Below are 17759 nucleotides of genomic sequence, written 5' to 3' on the forward strand. Positions count from 1 at the left end.
AAGAGACCGTTTAGTAGTGAGTTTGAATATGCGTTTGTAAAAATTTTGAATTTTTTTTTATTTTTTTTTTTTACTAAAATTAAGTTCAATTTATACTTTTTAGATCGTTTTGATTTGCTGATGTTAAAAATAATTTTTAAAAAATAAAAAAAAAATATCATTGACATGTATTTTAATACGAAAAAGCTATTTAAAAAACAACCGTTATTACACTGCCTAAACACACTCTACATAAAAAACCAAACATTTTTTTTACAATCATATACAATAAATTGTTCAAACCTATTTTGGATTGAAGAAATTGTTTAATCTATTATGCATAAGAAATAATTAGATGTTTAAATTATATGTAATTGTTTTTTAAGTATTTTTTATGTTAAATTATATTAAAATAATATTTTTTTTTATTTTTAAAAAATAATATATTAAAACAATTCAAAACATAGAATTAAAAAAAATTTGTTGCAAAAAAAAAAAATTAAGAATTTCCTTTGCTTCCGCTGTGACTCCATCACTTTGTTTTTTGGCGAGACAATTTTGGAACTATACACCCATCCCATTATGAATTGCTCATACGATAACTTAGAACTTCTGTCTTTAAGGAATTCTACAATTACCAATCAAGATAACATCTTATCTGGTCAGTCAATCACCTTCCGTTTGATCAATTCTACATTTCCTGTAACATGAACACATCCCACTGATAAATAGATAAAACAATTATCCCATTTTTCAAGAAACTAAGCATCCACATGATGGAGGATTCTAACTCCAAAATCAAGCAAAAAGCAAGAGAGATCCAGCCAAGTCAGGTATTGACCATGGGGTTTTTGTTTTTTTTTTTTTTTTTTAAAAAAAAAGCAACACAGGAAAATATTTCTTACCAAGCAAAAAATAAAGAAGAAAAATTAGGAAAGAAAGAGAAGGTGCTCAGACAGTGAAGAATGGATCAGAGGGTTTTTCCTCATGGTTAAATCAGATTAACGAGATTATAGTCTCATCATCACAGCACCTTCTCCTTCTCGAAATAGAGAGATTTGTATAAACGTGAAACAAAAGAGATCAAAATGAAAGAATAAAATCATGATATTGCAGAGAGGGGCGGAGAGAGTTTTATAACATCTTCCACAGCAACGCAGATAGGGTTTAGGGTTTGCAATCCCTGGTTTTAATGGGTAGTGGACATCAGATAATTACTGGGATGCCCTTTTCAGCTCCCTCGTAGGTATCTGACCAGGAGTGGCGCAGTGAACCCATTTAACAGCCTCGTTCAATTAGACCAAAAATAGCCCATAAATGTGGGCCGAGAAAAAAGCCATAACTTGGGCCTGGCTAAAATCCATTGTATATTGCTTTTTTTTTTTTTTCTTTTCTTTTCTTTTCCTCTTTATTACAGCTATCAAGTATCGCCTTGGCTAAACAAAGTCTTCTCTAACAACCAAGGTGTTTGTTGCTTGAAGGAATGAAGAAAAGATTTAAGGAATAAAACCCAAGTCTATACCTAATCAGCCGCGGCAATGACTTTCTAGCCCAAGTTTTAGGATACGATTCCATTTGTTTATTTAAAATTCTGGAAAGCTCTTAAATAGGATCAATTTGACTCCTGAATAATATTCATATATTAATTCATGATATATAGTTTTAGAAATTAACATACTTAAGTTCTTATTTGATTTTTTTAGGTCTAGAAATATAATCTTTGTATTAATTATATTCTAGTTTTTAATTTCTAAAAAATATTTGTATCAAATTATATTTAATTAAATTATTTTAATTTAATTTAAAACTAGTGAATTACGCGTTAGCTTCTTGATGAAAATATTTTCGTTCTGTAAGAAGAGTAATCTTAACCCAATCTAACTGTTTTTCCTGTTCTCAGCCGCCTATCCAAAAACTACTAAAATTATTTTCTTGGCTCTACTAAAAGTTGGCGGCCGTATTTTCACGTTATTGGCTGTGTAGCTAGAGCATGCATTCTTCTTGCAAATCAACGAAAAACTCTATCAAAAAATATTAATTTTATGGACTAAATTGGATGGATTATATGAACATTGATTCTGGCCACCATGAAATACGATACAGTACAACTTCAAAAACATATAATCCGTGCATGTCAAGCTTTGTCCGCTGACAATTACAATAATTCCTCTTTTATATAATTCGCCAGCGTATTTATGCCAAGATCATCATCTTTAAGCTTCACAAGTGAGAAATCGGCCGTAGGCCACCAATTTCATTGACCTTCATTTGGATAAAACGTATAATTAGAACCATTGAAATTCTCTGAACAGTATATATATATAAAAATCAAGTACCTTTGATTGATTCTCAAACTAATTAAACCATTGTTTTGTGAAATTTTAATTTTCTGCACCGCCTCCGAGACGAAGAAAAGTGATCAATCACATGCTCACATGGGTTCTGCTACAATGAAGGTTTATGCAGCTTATATTGCTGTGATTTTAGCTCATTTTGCTTTAGTTTCCCTCATGTCTGCCGCTACCACTGGATCAATAGACATGTCAACTGCTATTCTGATAAGGGTTGAACAGTCTGGCAAAGGAGATTTTAAGAAAATACAAGATGCCATCGATTCTGTTCCATCCAATAACTCTGAATTGGTTTTCATTTGGGTTAAGCCAGGAACTTACAGGTTTGAGCTGAAGTCCTAGTTTATGTTCTAACTGATGTTATTTTATCCAGTGATGGTTAAAACGTATATTATTGTATGTTTCTAATGAGCTCGTCTTGGTATTATTTTTAATTTTGTGTCGATATATAATTTGTGCTTGAACAGAGAAAAGATTGTTGTTCCTGCCAATAAGCCCTTCATAACTTTGAGTGGCACACAGCCTTCGAACACTATAATAACATGGAATGATGGTGGGAACATAATGGAGTCTCCTACAGTAACTGTACTGGCTTCTGATTTTGTTGCTCGATATCTCACTATCCAGGTACTTAGCTGCTCTGTATCACCTTTCATTTTCTTAATTTGTGTGGTAGAAACTTGACAAAGCTGCTAAATGTTACTATAATTTAAGGAATTTTGACTGATATCTGTTTATCTTGATTATTGTCAATAGAACACGTTTGGAAGCGAAGACAGAGCTGTTGCACTAAGGGTGTCAGGAGATAGAGCTGCTTTCTATGGTTGCAGGATTCTTTCTTATCAGGATACTCTCCTCGACGACACTGGATCGCATTATTATAGCAATTGCTACATTGAAGGAGCCACAGATTTCATATGCGGAAATGCTGCTTCAATCTTTGAAGTGAGCACAACATTATTAATTTCTGCTTAAACTAATGTTTCTACAGATTAAAACCCAGAAGAAAGAAACTAGCAACCGAAAGAAAATTATTTCACTCGTACATTTTTGTTTTCTGCAGAGGTGTCATGTACATTCAATTTCCACACAAAATGGATCTATTACCGCTCAACATAGGGGCTTGGCATCTGAGAATACTGGCTTTGTCTTCTTGGGTTGCAAAATCACCGGTGTCGGAACTTCAATATTTCTTGGACGGCCATGGGGTGCTTATTCTAGGGTGCTGTATGCCTTCACTTACATGTCAGGTGTGATAGCTCCCGCAGGGTGGGATGATTGGGCTGACCCAAGCAAGCATAGGTACGTGGGTGTTTTGCTGACACATTCATGTCAGAATCTAACAACAAAATATACCAATTAATATCCTTACAATTCGTAACATGATTTTTTGTGTTCATTAATTGATTAGTAGAATGTTTTTTAACATGTTTAGTTCTGTTTGTTCAATTTCCATGATAGTACGGTGTTCTACGCCGAATACAAGTGTTATGGTCCTGGAGCTAATAGATCTAAGAGGGTTGGATGGTCACAGAGCCTGTCCAGTGACGCTGCTGCACCCTTGTTAACCAAAGACATGATCGGAGGGGGTAGTTGGCTTAGGTCTTCACCAACCTCCTTCAAACGAAGCTCTACCATTATTAAGCCTGGCAGCAAATTGTGATTTCAAAAAGTAAAAGCTGTTGCAAATTCGTACTCCTGTCATCAATTCCTTGTAATTAATGGATACCATTAATATTATGTTGTTCTTACATTGAATATATTCTCTCATTTATCCTTTTGATGAGGAGATGATATTTATTAAGTGATGAAAACAAATAAAATGAAAATAAAAAACTTCTTAAACGTTTTAAAAACACTTAAAAAATATAAAAAATAGTATTTTTAAGCTCAAGCTACCATGCTTCGAACTCGACTACTATCAAGATAAGTCCATGTTAGGGCGTTGTTCACGCCTAATGAAAAAGCCTTGCTAGGTGTGACCCCTTGTTGGGTGTGTCACGCCCAATATTAGGGGTGCTCGATTCACTAGCACCCTCCCAATTAATTTGGGGTGCACCAGCACCTATTATTGAATCTAGACATAATATTTGGATTTGTCACTTAATTTCTTGGAGTGCTGGGCATGCATCCCAACACCTTTCGTGGGCTTAGACACACACCCTAAACTCAATATCCTTATAGGTTTGAGCATGTGCTTTAAGCCCAACATTTCCTTGAGGATTTTTTTTTTAGGACTACACTTGAGTTCTTTAGTATTTTATATTTATCAAATATGTATTATTTTAAATATAATACAAGTCAAAATATCACAAAAGTAAAATTATATTTTAGCCTTTTATTTCCTTAAAAAAACACGACTCATGGGCTACAAATACTACATTAATCATTCAAACTCAAGTTTTATAATCTCTTTATTTTTAACATTTTCAATATATATATTTTCAGTGTTTATCTTTCTAAAATATCATTGTAGTTTCTTTCTCTGCAAAGTTATTGACTTTACTATCGGAGAGTCCCCATATCCTTCAAATGAGATTTTTTACAAGTACTAACTAACAAACACTTTTGTTTACTAGGCATCATCTGCTACTGCCATAACTATTGGTCACCTTAACTTACCAGACACTACTTGTTACTATCATAGTTACCGGTCATCTTGGCTTATCAGGCATCACGTATTACAAATCACTTATGTTTTTTATATCAAGTTGTCAGATACCCTAGCTAGGGAGATTAGATCAGATTACTTGAACTAAAAAACTAACCACTTATCCAATATATCATCCTCGTTCCTAAACATCTTAAATTTTAGTACTGATCAACATGTGATTTAAGTTTTCTTTCGATTGATAAATGTTTTACTAATTACTAATGCTCATTGAGATGATAATATGGCACCGACATGAATGTTGTGTAGCTTATACTTAACAGAGGCCGCTCGAAGGTTCCATTATCGCACGTATATATGAAGTTTCACAAAATAATAGGAGCAAAATTATTCAACAAACCAAGACAAATGGCGAAAGCTCACCAACAAATCGGTGGCTATAAACAAAGATAATGTTGAGACTTGAAGGAGCTGCCTCTACGTATAAAGGGTGCTGCATTTTGAAGAAATCTATTCCTCCTAATTTAAGCAGTTAATATCACAACCGAAATAATATTCAACAAATAGAAAGAAACACATAATCACTCACAAGCAAGGTTCTTGTTTAGTTGTTTCATGACTAGTCTGATCACATTTACAAAGCTTAGCCTAGCTAGGTTAGCTACCAAACCTTTCGTTTATACCATAACGAAGATCAGCATGGTGTGCCAAACCTGGCGAAGTAAAACTCAGGTGCATAGATTAGAAGCTAGCTATTCCAGAAAATGGTAAAAAAAAGAGAGAAACTTTGAGACTAATTAGACCAAACGATTAAAAATGATAACATGGGCATGAACCAGCTACAGCGGTCAGTGATGGTGCTGGAGTTACTGCTGTTAAACTTATTGACTATTGAGATTAAACACAAATAAAAGGTTAGAATTTATATAGATTAAACTGTATATTATAAATGCATTGAATTAACTTAAATATAAATAAAATATATATAGATTAAACTGAAAGTAATATTCTATTCTTAATAAATAAAACTACATAAATATTATTTAACAACTGGATCATCCAACAACGGTTGTGATTCACAGACCTTGTGGGTGTAAAAATTTTCCTGTACCCATTAAAATGTACTTAAGATTCCAAATGGGCACTCTATACGCCCATGAAAAATAGTAAGGGAAAAAGAGAACAAAATTTGATCTCTTTCCGTAACAGTAAAGCTCAGAGTAGAAATGTTTGGCTTAAGGTAGCTCTCATGCTCGAATGTATATATTACAAATATTTCAAACAAAAACTGTGGATTTACTAGTCTCCTTAGCAAGCTGAATTGGTACTCTGAAAGTCCCTATCAGTATTTTCCTTACAAGCTTTTGTATGCAACCTTCAGTCATCCTCTACCTAATTCAACAACACCACCTCCCTCTACAAGCTTCTGTCTTAGCCTCTTTCAATTACTATATATATCAATGGATTTCAACTCTGTCTCATCGAAGAACGTTTCACACTGCATTCAAAACATTCAGAATGGCAGCAGCGTTGTCTAAAAATTCTTGTTTGGGTTATTATTTTCTCTTACTCTGCTTAATTGGATTCATTTCTCATCCGGCCAAAGCTGCTGTTAAGAAATACCTGTTTGATGTTAGTAATTCTTTTTATTTTTATTTTTTGGAAAGTGCTTAAAAATTAATACACGCTTTTTCTTTCTTGTGAAAATTTCATACCAGTTTGATGTTTTTTTTTTCCGATTTTTTCCAGATTCAAGTGAAAAATGTTAGCAGGCTGTGTCATGCCAAGCCGATTGTCACAGTAAACGGAAGGTTTCCAGGGCCAACTGTATATGTTAGAGAAGGAGACAGAGTTCAAGTGAATGTCACTAACCACGCGAAATACAACATGTCTATTCATTGGTATGATCAATGAATAGATGTATGCTTGTAACCTTATGAATTTGTGTGAAAGATCTTATTTTGTTGATGGAATAAATGCTGGTTTTTGCAGGCATGGGCTTAAGCAATTTCGTAATGGCTGGGCAGATGGACCTGCGTATATAACACAATGTCCAATCAAGACAGGACATAGTTACACCTATGATTTTAATGTAACAGGGCAAAGAGGAACATTGTGGTGGCATGCACATATCTTTTGGCTAAGGGCTACTGTCTATGGTGCCATTGTTATCATGCCTAAACCAGGAACCCCATTTCCTTTCCCTCAGCCTCATAGGGAAGAAACCATAATTTTAGGTGGGACAGAAATGAACAACTTGATTAATGAACTCCTATTGTCTAAGATGTTTACATCTTTAATACAAATGATTTTTGTACAATTTGAAAATATTGTGTAGGCGAATGGTGGAACAGTGATGTTGAAGAGATTGAAAAACAAGGGAGCAAGCTGGGATTGCCACCAAATGCATCGGACGCGCATACCATTAATGGGAAGCCAGGGCCGCTGTTCCCTTGCTCTGAGAAACGTAAGCAAATATTTTGATCCTAGTCCTGTGTTAAGCATCCATGGATTTTCCAAAATCTTCTGAGGCTTTTTCACAAATATGGAGTACACATCAAGACAGTTTGCAAGAAACCAGTGTACCATCAAATTCTCAGAAGATAACAATTTTCTAGAATGTTGTATATTAAGATCACCTCTTTGTTATCATGCGCTATCTTTCTCTTTCTTTTGGCAGATACATTTGCCATGGAGGTTGAACAGGGAAAGACGTACCTCTTGAGAATCATCAATGCTGCACTCAACGACGAGCTTTTCTTTGCAATCGCTGGTCACAACATGACTGTGGTAGAAGTTGATGCAGTTTACACCAAACATTTTACCACTCAAGCAGTACTGATTGCACCAGGACAAACCACAAATGTTCTTGTTCAAGCAACGCAATCACCGAACAGATATTTCATGGCTGCTAGGCCTTTCATGGACGCTCCACTTACTGTAGACAACAAAACTGCCGCTGCTATACTGCAGTATAAAGGCATCACAAACACTGTAATCCCTATCCTTCCCAAGCTACCGGCACCAAACGACACTGCTTTCGCACTTAGCTACAATGCCAAGCTTAGAAGCCTAAACTCTCCACAATTCCCAGCAAATGTGCCTCTTAAAGTTGACAGGCATCTTTTTTACACAATTGGTTTAGGAATAAATCCATGTCCATCCTGCTTAAATGGAACACGACTCACTGCTTCCTTAAACAACATCACTTTCGTAATGCCCCAAATTGGCCTCCTTCAAGCTCACTACTTTAACACCAAGGGAGTATTTAGGTTAGATTTTCCAGATAACCCTCCATCGCCATTCAATTACACTGGTGTGCCACTCACTGCAAACCTCGGCACTACACTAGGCACAAGGCTTAGTAAAATTGTATATAATTCAACTGTGCAATTGGTACTACAAGACACCAATCTTCTCACTGTCGAATCACACCCTTTCCACCTTCATGGTTACAACTTCTTCGTTGTTGGAACTGGAATTGGAAACTTTGACCCTAAAAAGGACCCAGCAAAATTTAACTTGGTTGATCCTCCCGAGAGAAACACAGTTGGGGTGCCTACTGGTGGATGGACTGCTATAAGGTTCAAGGCAGATAATCCAGGTACATATAGTAGTACATAACCATATGGACTTCAACATGGTTTTTCTTGTTCTTTGGTCATCCAAAGTGTTTTATTACTTTTCAGGGGTATGGTTCATGCACTGTCATCTGGAGCTACACACAAGCTGGGGATTGAAAACAGCATTTGTCGTCGAGAATGGAGTAGGTCCAGATCAGTCGATCTTGCCTCCACCTAAGGATCTTCCTCCTTGCTAGCATTCAGAACCAAACATCTCAATTTAAAATGTTTGTAAACTCAAAAGGAGTGTTAGCCATCCTTTTCAATCTCCATGTGACAATTTCTCGATAGCTGGAAGAGCCGCCAAGTGTAAATGGGAGAACTGAAGTAAGCTATTGTTTCGGATTCTTTGTAATTGAAACTTGTTATTGTTGAATAAATTTCTTTTTCATGATAGCCCCACCAATTAAGCCTAGCAGATTAGCACCGCTTGATTTTGGTTTCTTTTAGGTCATGACTAGATAATTAATTTGCGTTTCGCTACGGTAGAATCATTTATTATTTTATTAATGTAAAACAAAATGTTTTTACGTTGTTATGTTTTTCTCTAGTGAAAAAATACTTTATTAATGCGGAGATTTACTCATTATAACCCAATTTATTGGTGAGTTTAATAAAAATATAATTTAACTTCAAAGAATTTTTTAAAAAATATTAAGATAATAATTTATAGGATCACTTATGTTAACCAGAGTTAATATATCAAATCTATAACTTGAGTTATGAGATCATGATAACCCCATATAAAAAATATAAAAAATAAAATCACGAATCTCAATTCCTAATCAACTTAATGTTGAATGATAAAATTAAAAATAAATAAAAGACCTAAAAAAACTCGTGTTAACATGCTGAACTCGCGATCCAGATCATAGACTGTGATAACTTCATAAAAATCAAATCAAAATAAATTACGAAGTCCAATTCCTAATTAGTCCAATGTTGAAGGATTGGCATTAAGAAAATAAATCAGTTAAAAAAAGTACATAAAAAATACATGAGTTAATCCACGCAAACTTGTGATCCGAGTTATGAGACGGAGATAATCTTATAGAAAAAAAATTAAAAAAAAATCCAATTTAAACTGAGTTAACTTGCCAAACTCGCGACCTTGCTTATAAGACTGAGTTAACCCCATATAAATTAAATCAAAACAAATTATAAACTCAATTCCTAATCGATCCAATGTTGAATGATATTTAAAAAAAATTCAATTAAAAAATGACACTAAAAAAACTTGAATTAACCTCGGTTAATCTGCAAGATACTATTCTCATGTCATAAAGTTGAGATAACATAGTAAAAAGCAAAACAAAATAAATCATGGAGCTTAATTATTAAATGATGAAATTAGGGGAGTCAATTAAGAAAAAAACAACTTGAGTCAATCAAGTTAATTCACCAAACTTGCGACTCGGGTCATGAGATTATGACAACCTAATAAACAAAAAATACAATGTTGAAGAACTCGTGACCCGAGTCATGAGACCTACATAACCTTATAAAAACAAAATGACCAAATTTAACCCAAGTTACCTTGTTAAACTCACGATCATAGTCATGAGATTGAAATAACCCTATAGAAATAAAATAAAATAAAATTATGAATCTCAATTCTCAACCGATCCAACATTGAATGATAAAATTAAAAAACAAAATCAATTAAAAAAACACAAAATACAGCCCAAGTAACTTGGGTTAACCTTCTAAGCATTATCCTCAAGTCATAAGGTCATGATAACCTAATAGAAAGAAAATCAAAATATATCATGAAATCTAATTCTCAATAAATCAAATATTAAATGATGAAATGTGGGGGGTCAATTAACAAAAAGAAAAAAGAAAATTGAGTCAATTGAATTAACTAACCAAACTCGTGATCCATGTTATAAGAGTGGGGCAACCCAACAAAAAGTAAGTATAATCTTGAATGAGAAAACTAGAAAAAAAAAAAACATTGATTGAAAAAAACTAAAATAAAAAAATTATTATTTCAATGAATATGAGAAGAGGTATAATAAAACCTCCTCCTCTAGTTTTTTGTTAATCATTTCAAGAACTAACAAACACCTTGCTCGTAAACTTGACTAGTCAACTACATTAACAATTAACAAAACAATTTAAATGGTGTAACAAAAGTATTGTAGCAAAGGTGTGATTTACTATGGATTGGAGCAGTAAAATTATATTTTTCCTAAAAAAAAAAAAAGTATAACTGATCTTAAGGGGTAAAATGTTTTTTTTTCATAAGGTCCATTTATCATTCTAGAATTGCTAAAGGGCATCTTGGTTTTTTCATGATTTTTTTGCATAGTAAAATTACTTGAAGAACCTTAAAAACAAACAAAAAAAAAAACTTAACTATAGTATGGGGACATTTTTGGTTTTTTAGTTTTTTAAAGAACAAGGTAATGACCTAGTTGCCCATGGAAACAAAATTACAGGGGCATGGCTTTAATGGCTTTATATATATATATATATATAATTTTGTAAATATTGTTTAATAATATTTATTTGATCCTAGAGGCTATGTGGTAATTCGATAAATAAAAGAAACACGAAAGCCACTAACGTGTGTGTTGCTCATTTGCCTTTGGATTGCATGTGTGAATGACTCCAATGGTTGAAACATTTCTTCCATCATGTCACACAATTCATCTTGGCCTCTTCCTTCTTTGGCGATCGATGCATGCATGGTGATTCCGTATAATTTGGTCCAATTTAGTTTTTTTTTCTTTTATTTCTCTCTCCTTCACCTCAATGTGCGTATTATCTTTAAAAAAATTCACGGCATGCCTTCATTTTTTTTCCCTTCATATTTAGTCCTTATTCTTTTAACTATAATTTTTTATTTGAAAAAATTATTTGATATCCTCCAATTTTTTCATTTCTTAAATTCAGTCACCGTTTTTTAAATTTTTTTTTTGAGATAATTTATAAACTTGATTTTTTTTTGTGATTTCATCCTCCTTTATTTTGCTTCTATCAAGTTTGATCCTCGTTCTTTTTATTGTTATTTTTCTGTTTTAACAAGTTTTGTAGATTGATTTTTTTTTCGATTTTATCCTTCAACATTAAATTTTGTTGAGAATTAGGCTTTTTGATTGAGCTCAAATCTGATATTTCATGGTTATGATTTTGAAATATTATAGTTCATGAAATAAAAATATTTTACAAAGAAAATTATAAAGTTGTTATAATTATAAGATTTTTATTGCATTAAAGTATTGTTTCTAAAATGTTCATGATCGATGCTCTCTTAAATACTGGACATTCATTAGAATCGTAGAGACTAATGCATATTATGTTATTTCTTTTAGGAAATGAAGTAATTGTTCTTATAAGCTGAGTTATAAAGGATACCTAGAACAAATATGTAAGTTCTTGTCATAAAACATGCATGTACACTAAACTGACTCGTATAAGAATTATATATATAAAGATATCGCATATGTCTATAAAAAGACTCACGCGATGGTTGTATAAGTGATCTTTAAACTTATGACTTTCCTAATATAGAGAGTGTTGGAGTGTCATGTTTTGATCTTGTTACACGTTATATTGGTAAATGTAACAAATAGACAGACATTTGATATAACATAAACTATATGAAAGTATTTGAGTGATCAAGAGAGAATTTATCACCCTAGGTGAATTAGGAAAAATGTTCCACATGTTCTAAAATAGTATTGATTGTTAAATCCTTGTGCAAAGTGCAATGAGATTTGAAAAGAGTTTCAAGTATTATTCAAATAATCAATGATTATAATATTGTGAACAAATATGATTTGACATGGTAGACACACTTCATACTAAAATATATAAATTAAAACATTATTCATGAAGGGGTAATAATTACATTGAGAAAGGTTAAGTCAAACCACTTATAACTTTTCTAATATCCAGGCGATCATAACACGTTGCTAGACAGTGCATTTAATTTTTAAATATAAATTAATCAATTATTGAATTGATAATACATTAACTTATTTGATTTATTTAATTTTATTTATTTATAATTATAATTTATATTTGGACCAATATATTAAAAACCTAATGGGTTATACACATTAAGAACTATTAGTCAGAAATTAATTTGGGATAATGAATTAAGTGTGACTTGATTGAAAATAATTTTAGAAATTAAGCACTAAAATGTATTTAATTCAGGGATTATAATTCTAGTCCTAGAATAATCAAATTGGGGCTTGATTGATTAAATTTATAAAATTATCCTTAAATAATATTCATATATTATTTAAGCGTCAAATAGATATTTTTTCCATTGATAGAGTTTTTAAAATTCTCTATAAATATAAAGTTATGCCTTTTATTTTTTTAAGAAGTTGTCTATTTAATAGAAAAACTATATAAATCACAAAATAAAGAGGTAACATTTTAGGCATATCAATCACTCTTTTTTAAATAGGAATTTAGAAGATTTTTTACTGATAGCTTGTGTGAATTACTGTTGGGGACTGGAAAAATAGAACGGTTTGTGGTTTGTAACAGTCCAACCTTTAAAGAATTATTTAAAACCGAAGAATATCAGATTTTTAGATAATAAATTCATAAACAATTTTAGATATATCTAACAGGATTATAAAATTTTTTAAATAATTTTATTTTATTATTTCTGCTCTATATATATTATTTAGAAATCCAACAAATTGAAGATAGCAAGAGGCCATTGAAAGAGAAGATCTAACCAAACAATGCCAACGAAAAACATTATTTGTCAAACCTAGTAAATCTGTATCATTTGACACTGGTTGTTGTTTTCAGCCAATAATTATTCCAAGATTCTAAATTTCTAATGACCTAAGAACATGTGAATTCACAATATATATATATATACATATATATATATATATATATATATATATATATATATATATATATATATAAAACACATTTCTGCTTAAATTCAAAGTTTGGCCTTAACTACATGACCTTGGAACCCCCGACATGCCTTCCCCATTTTCCAATTTTTCATCACCTTGACCATTCCAATTAATGTGGCAGGGAGCATCCTCCTCCAGAGAGAAATTGTGTATATTTTTCTGTGGTGGTTCCAGCTATGTTGCTGACACTGGATAGAGAGACTTCAACCACCGATCAAGTTATTTTTATTGACCTTTTGTGCTGTTCGTCACTTTCCTTCGCTCTTTCTCTCTTTGCACCACAAGCACGGTTTTGCTGTCAAATTCCAAAAACCTTAGCTATTAGAATATTCGAGTGTTTGTTTTTTGTATTTTAAAAGAGTTTTTAAGTATTTTAAATCATTTTTTTAATTGACTCTATAGTAGAAAGATGCCATCCCCCTAATACAAAACTCTCAAAAAAACAATCATCTTTGGATCTCATTTTAATTGAATGGTAAACATTTTACTCAAAACATTTCAGTCACTTGCAATTTAGCCTTTGAAGAATTCAAGTAAAGTTTAGAAAGCTTCATTCTTCATACTCAATTTTTATCCCGTCAAATATTAATAATGATAATGATGTCATATCAAATAGTAAACCCATCATAAATGGATTATTCATCATTTTTGAATAATAAATATGATTCATTCAGATAATTATTGATGATTTTTATTAATATTATTGGATTATTTTGTTGAAATCTTTTTAATGACACTAATTATTTGTATTAAGAGTTTATATGTATTTTAGAGATTTGTTTTTCCTCTCCTCTTAGCTATTTAATATTTTTTTAAAAAGTTATTGATATTTTAAATAACAACAAGCTGTAAAAATTGTGTTTCTCAATTTTTACATGTATAAACTACTTGTCAATAAAAATGGAATGATGTTATAAAAAAACATCATCAATCAATTATTTTTACATATGAAAATTTATGCAAACACTATTAGTAATATTATAATTTATCAGACAAAAACAAAAACAGCAAAGAAATGCAGACTGCCATAAGGCAGAGCTACATCCTGCCCCCTCGATACTACAAAGACAATAACTCATCTATCACTGCAACCACATGAACAGCATCAAATTTAGAATTCAAATCGAGGGGAAAAAAACAAGGAAGAAAGAAAAGAAAAGGAAGCTTTATTTATCTAATATACTCGATCCTTAACCCATCAACTGTCGTGTTGATGCAGCCTTCACTCCTCGGGAACAATGTCACCCATATGTTTTCATCTCCTTCTGCCTCCAAATCTTCTAACAGCTCCGAGATCCCCAACTTCAGATCAGTCTTCTTTCTGAAAACTTCAATATCGCTCTCCCTTGCTACCCTGGTGACGCCCGGATCAATGTGAACAAAGGTTCCTGCAAATTCCCTGAACCTCGGATTCATAATCGTCTCATTAACGACATTAACATAAACATCAAACTTAACATATCTATCCTCTGGGATATCAATTCCATGCACAACCAGGATCTCTTCCTCTTCTTCCTTCTCTTTTTTGGTTCTTCGGACTTTTGGCCTGTTGACCCTCGTTCTTAACGTAGCGTCAAGAAACCGGCCATGGGGACTGAAGTTAGAGGATAGAATGTCGTTCCCTTGCAGATGCTGCTGCTTCGCATTTTGCCTCATCCGTAGTATGTTACGGGCGACTTCTAGGGGAACAGAAGGCTTGGGACGGTTATGAAGCCATGTGAAATCGACCTTCTCATACGCATATTGCAGCTTTGTGATACTAAGCACATCGCGAATTTTGATTCTATTGAGCTGCAATTTCTCGTCATAAAAGAAAAAGGAAGAGTCTAGCCAACCAGGATCAGTGATGACCTTGTTCCCATGGAGCGTCCTCCAAACTTCCCAAAGACGATCGATATTGGCATGGTGTGGATAGAAAATAGGGTCTCTTGCAGCAGAGTAAAAGACGCCCATATCCTCCCTGCTTCCCGGATTCAAATTGCTCCCTACCCACTTGTGCACAGTGTTGTGAGGGGCTAGTTCTATGGTGCCAGGCCCATCGCAAGACCCTCCCTCCCCTGCCTTGTAAGGGCAGCCCATGAAGAGTTCCATCTTCTTTGCACCTGCTACCATTTGGTTATACATCATCGCCAAGTTGGTGTGAACTTGGTCTCCAGGTCCTAACCCACTCTCGAAGCATCTGTAGTCTTCACTGCTAGGCGTAGTACAACTGTAGTCTAAATCAACCACACTTGGTGGAAAGTGAGAAAAGTCACGGGCTTCATGGAAAAATGGAGCCTTCATGTACATTTCAGGAATCACCATTCCTTCAGGAATGTCCCAAGGCCAGAATGGCAAAGCAAATGTGTCATCGCCTATGAGACTTCCAAGGATACGTTCGTGGAAATAGACCAACATACGGTGCCAGGGAAAGAACAGCCATGATCTGTGGATGTTAAGTGGAGCATTGGAGCCCTGCTGGTTATATGCTCCTGTGCAGTACAGACAGTGCAAATTGGCTTGACGAGTATAGCTCCGAGGATCAGTGTCTGGAAGAGACTTCATTATGGTTAAAGCCTTCTTGTACTTGGAAATATAGTCGTCGTCGAGGAGATGGGTTGGCCGTCGTACACGCAAAGGCAATGAAGGATCCGGAAACTGGAAATCAATAAAAGCAACATTTGATTGATTCATTGGTGGGCAGCAGTAAACAGGAAGATCAGAGCGACCCATAGATTCATGGCACGATGTTAAATTTGGCAAAATAACTAGAGGTTTTTCCTGTTGATCCTTCCCCGGAGACGGGGCTGCTTTTAGCATGGCTGGGATTATGAAATTGAATTCCCTGCAAGTATTAGCAACTTATTAGAGATTTTGCATTTGGAGAGCATGTAGTAGAGCCACCAACAATAAAAGGAAAATAAAGGAAGAGTGACATTGCATTAGCTAATTGAGAGAAAGTGGCTTCAGGTGACGAGCACCATTAAAAAAAGAAGAAGAAAAACCTACCCCAAAAGAGCATGCTGGACTTCCGGTGCTTCAAGGATATGAAGAATCCGAGTAAAAGCTGCCACGACAGCGATTATGCCGAGGACCAGGCCCAATTTCCTTGCTTCCATGCTCGGAAAATCCAACACTCCTCCCAGTATGCTCTAACCTTTAAAACAAAAAAAAAAAAAAAAAAAAAAAAAAAAAAATTTGATGAGGAGATATTAACGTTACCCACCCAGACCAAGCCTCTTTAATGCTATACACTTGCAATTCTGCCTCGACTGAGATAGAAGTAGATAAGTCAGAGGCTATATTGATGTCCAGAGAGAAACAAATTAAACGCGTGCAGGGTTGACGTATGGACTGTCTAGTTCTAGATATAAGATTACTATCATTTTTTTTTTCTTTTTTGGGATAAAGAATACAATAAAGTTGCCTTTAAATAGATAAAAATGGGACCTTAATTTATGTACAGGCATCCAATTTATCATTAATTATAATGACCCGCCCGTGCATTTATGGGATCCACTAGAGCTTCTTTCCTCCACGGATCTATTCGTAACAAGCTGTATAAACGCTGAGTGCGTATTCTATCACCACCACTAATTTTGTAGGCATAACTAGTGTTGGAGCCCGAGCCACGCTGCGATCAACTATACTGTTAATCTAGGCAAGACCAGGACGGTTGAGAAAGTGATAGATTTTGTTCAATATCCACCTCCTGTAAAAACACCTCCACTTGCATGCTCCTCTAAAAAGTTTTGATTGTTCTATAGAGACAAATGGTATGATATTCAATACTCCTTCATGTTGAAAAAAGAGATTGAGCGGTTGATTGCCAAGGTTTATCTTAAACAATTTGTAAAGGGGTATGTCCATATTGAACAAGATACAAAAAAGCCTAGCCAACCTATTCAAGCCCTTCCTGATATCACTATGATTTTAGAGAGCACCTCGGCAAGAAAAAGTACTTCTAATGGAAAGAGAAAATATGGAAAACAAGTTCTAATGATAACTCACCAACAAAATCCATGGCATGAGCCTATCACTTTCACTCCAAAAGATGAATAGGAGTATAATGATGCATTGGTAATTTCAATGGTTCTAGCTAATTATCGAGTCCACGTGGTATTGGTGGATGATGAAAGCTCAATTAACATCATTTCTAGGGATATGATGTCTTAAATAGGGATAGATTCCTCTAGATTGACTCTTGTATAGACCTTTTTTTATTGTGATTAAATAGTCAAGAGTGCTAGTGAAGGGTGCCCTTAAGATCTCAATCACAACTGGCACTAACCTAGAGTGTTCTACTCTTCAA

General features: G+C 33.8%; 3 protein-coding genes and 1 non-coding gene across 4 annotated transcripts; 2 read left to right on the forward strand and 2 right to left on the reverse strand.

The window, feature by feature from the left end:
- Positions 1–928: 928 nt before the first annotated feature.
- LOC118039810 (small nucleolar RNA U30) lies at positions 929–1011 on the reverse strand. The gene has a single exon (XR_004685974.1). It is a non-coding gene; the product is annotated as a small nucleolar RNA U30 (small nucleolar RNA).
- Positions 1012–2358: 1347 nt separating this feature from the next.
- On the forward strand, positions 2359–4028 carry LOC118039746 (putative pectinesterase 11). Its single transcript, XM_035046540.2, has 5 exons — positions 2359–2653; positions 2798–2957; positions 3087–3275; positions 3394–3632; positions 3792–4028. Exons 1-5 carry the CDS (start codon positions 2415–2417, stop codon positions 3991–3993), a joined length of 1029 nt encoding a protein of 342 aa, XP_034902431.1. The 5' UTR covers positions 2359–2414; the 3' UTR covers positions 3994–4028.
- A 2404-nt stretch (positions 4029–6432) lies between these two features.
- Positions 6433–9037, forward strand: LOC118039745 (laccase-11). Its single transcript, XM_035046539.2, has 6 exons — positions 6433–6573; positions 6691–6842; positions 6934–7178; positions 7280–7408; positions 7622–8545; positions 8631–9037. The coding sequence occupies exons 1-6, from the start codon at positions 6460–6462 to the stop codon at positions 8759–8761; spliced, it is 1695 nt and encodes a 564-aa protein (XP_034902430.1). The 5' UTR covers positions 6433–6459; the 3' UTR covers positions 8762–9037.
- A 5338-nt stretch (positions 9038–14375) lies between these two features.
- Positions 14376–16795, reverse strand: LOC118039743 (aureusidin synthase). The gene is made up of 2 exons (XM_035046538.2): positions 16457–16795; positions 14376–16292 (listed from the first exon to the last, which is right to left on the reverse strand). The coding sequence occupies exons 1-2, from the start codon at positions 16564–16566 to the stop codon at positions 14639–14641; spliced, it is 1764 nt and encodes a 587-aa protein (XP_034902429.1). The 5' UTR covers positions 16567–16795; the 3' UTR covers positions 14376–14638.
- Between the last annotated feature and the right edge of the window lie 964 nt (positions 16796–17759).

The sequence above is a fragment of the Populus alba genome, chromosome 4, assembly GCF_005239225.2.
Source record: "Populus alba chromosome 4, ASM523922v2, whole genome shotgun sequence".
Lineage (NCBI taxonomy): Eukaryota > Viridiplantae > Streptophyta > Magnoliopsida > Malpighiales > Salicaceae > Populus > Populus alba.

Excerpts from the sequence above, each read along its gene's own strand:
- LOC118039746 (XM_035046540.2), top strand. The coding sequence starts at position 2,415 with ATGGGTTCTGCTACAATGAAGGTTTATGCAGCTTATATTGCTGTGATT. Across the intron at positions 2,654-2,797 it reads GTTAAGCCAGGAACTTACAG|AGAAAAGATTGTTGTTCCTG; the intron begins GTTTGAGCTGAA and ends GTGCTTGAACAG. Across the intron at positions 3,633-3,791 it reads GCTGACCCAAGCAAGCATAG|TACGGTGTTCTACGCCGAAT; the intron begins GTACGTGGGTGT and ends TTTCCATGATAG.
- LOC118039745 (XM_035046539.2), top strand. The coding sequence starts at position 6,460 with ATGGCAGCAGCGTTGTCTAAAAATTCTTGTTTGGGTTATTATTTTCTC. Across the intron at positions 6,574-6,690 it reads TTAAGAAATACCTGTTTGAT|ATTCAAGTGAAAAATGTTAG; the intron begins GTTAGTAATTCT and ends GATTTTTTCCAG. Across the intron at positions 7,409-7,621 it reads GTTCCCTTGCTCTGAGAAAC|ATACATTTGCCATGGAGGTT; the intron begins GTAAGCAAATAT and ends TTCTTTTGGCAG.
- LOC118039743 (XM_035046538.2), bottom strand. The coding sequence starts at position 16,566 with ATGGAAGCAAGGAAATTGGGCCTGGTCCTCGGCATAATCGCTGTCGTG. Across the intron at positions 16,293-16,456 it reads GTCCAGCATGCTCTTTTGGG|GGAATTCAATTTCATAATCC; the intron begins GTAGGTTTTTCT and ends TAATACTTGCAG.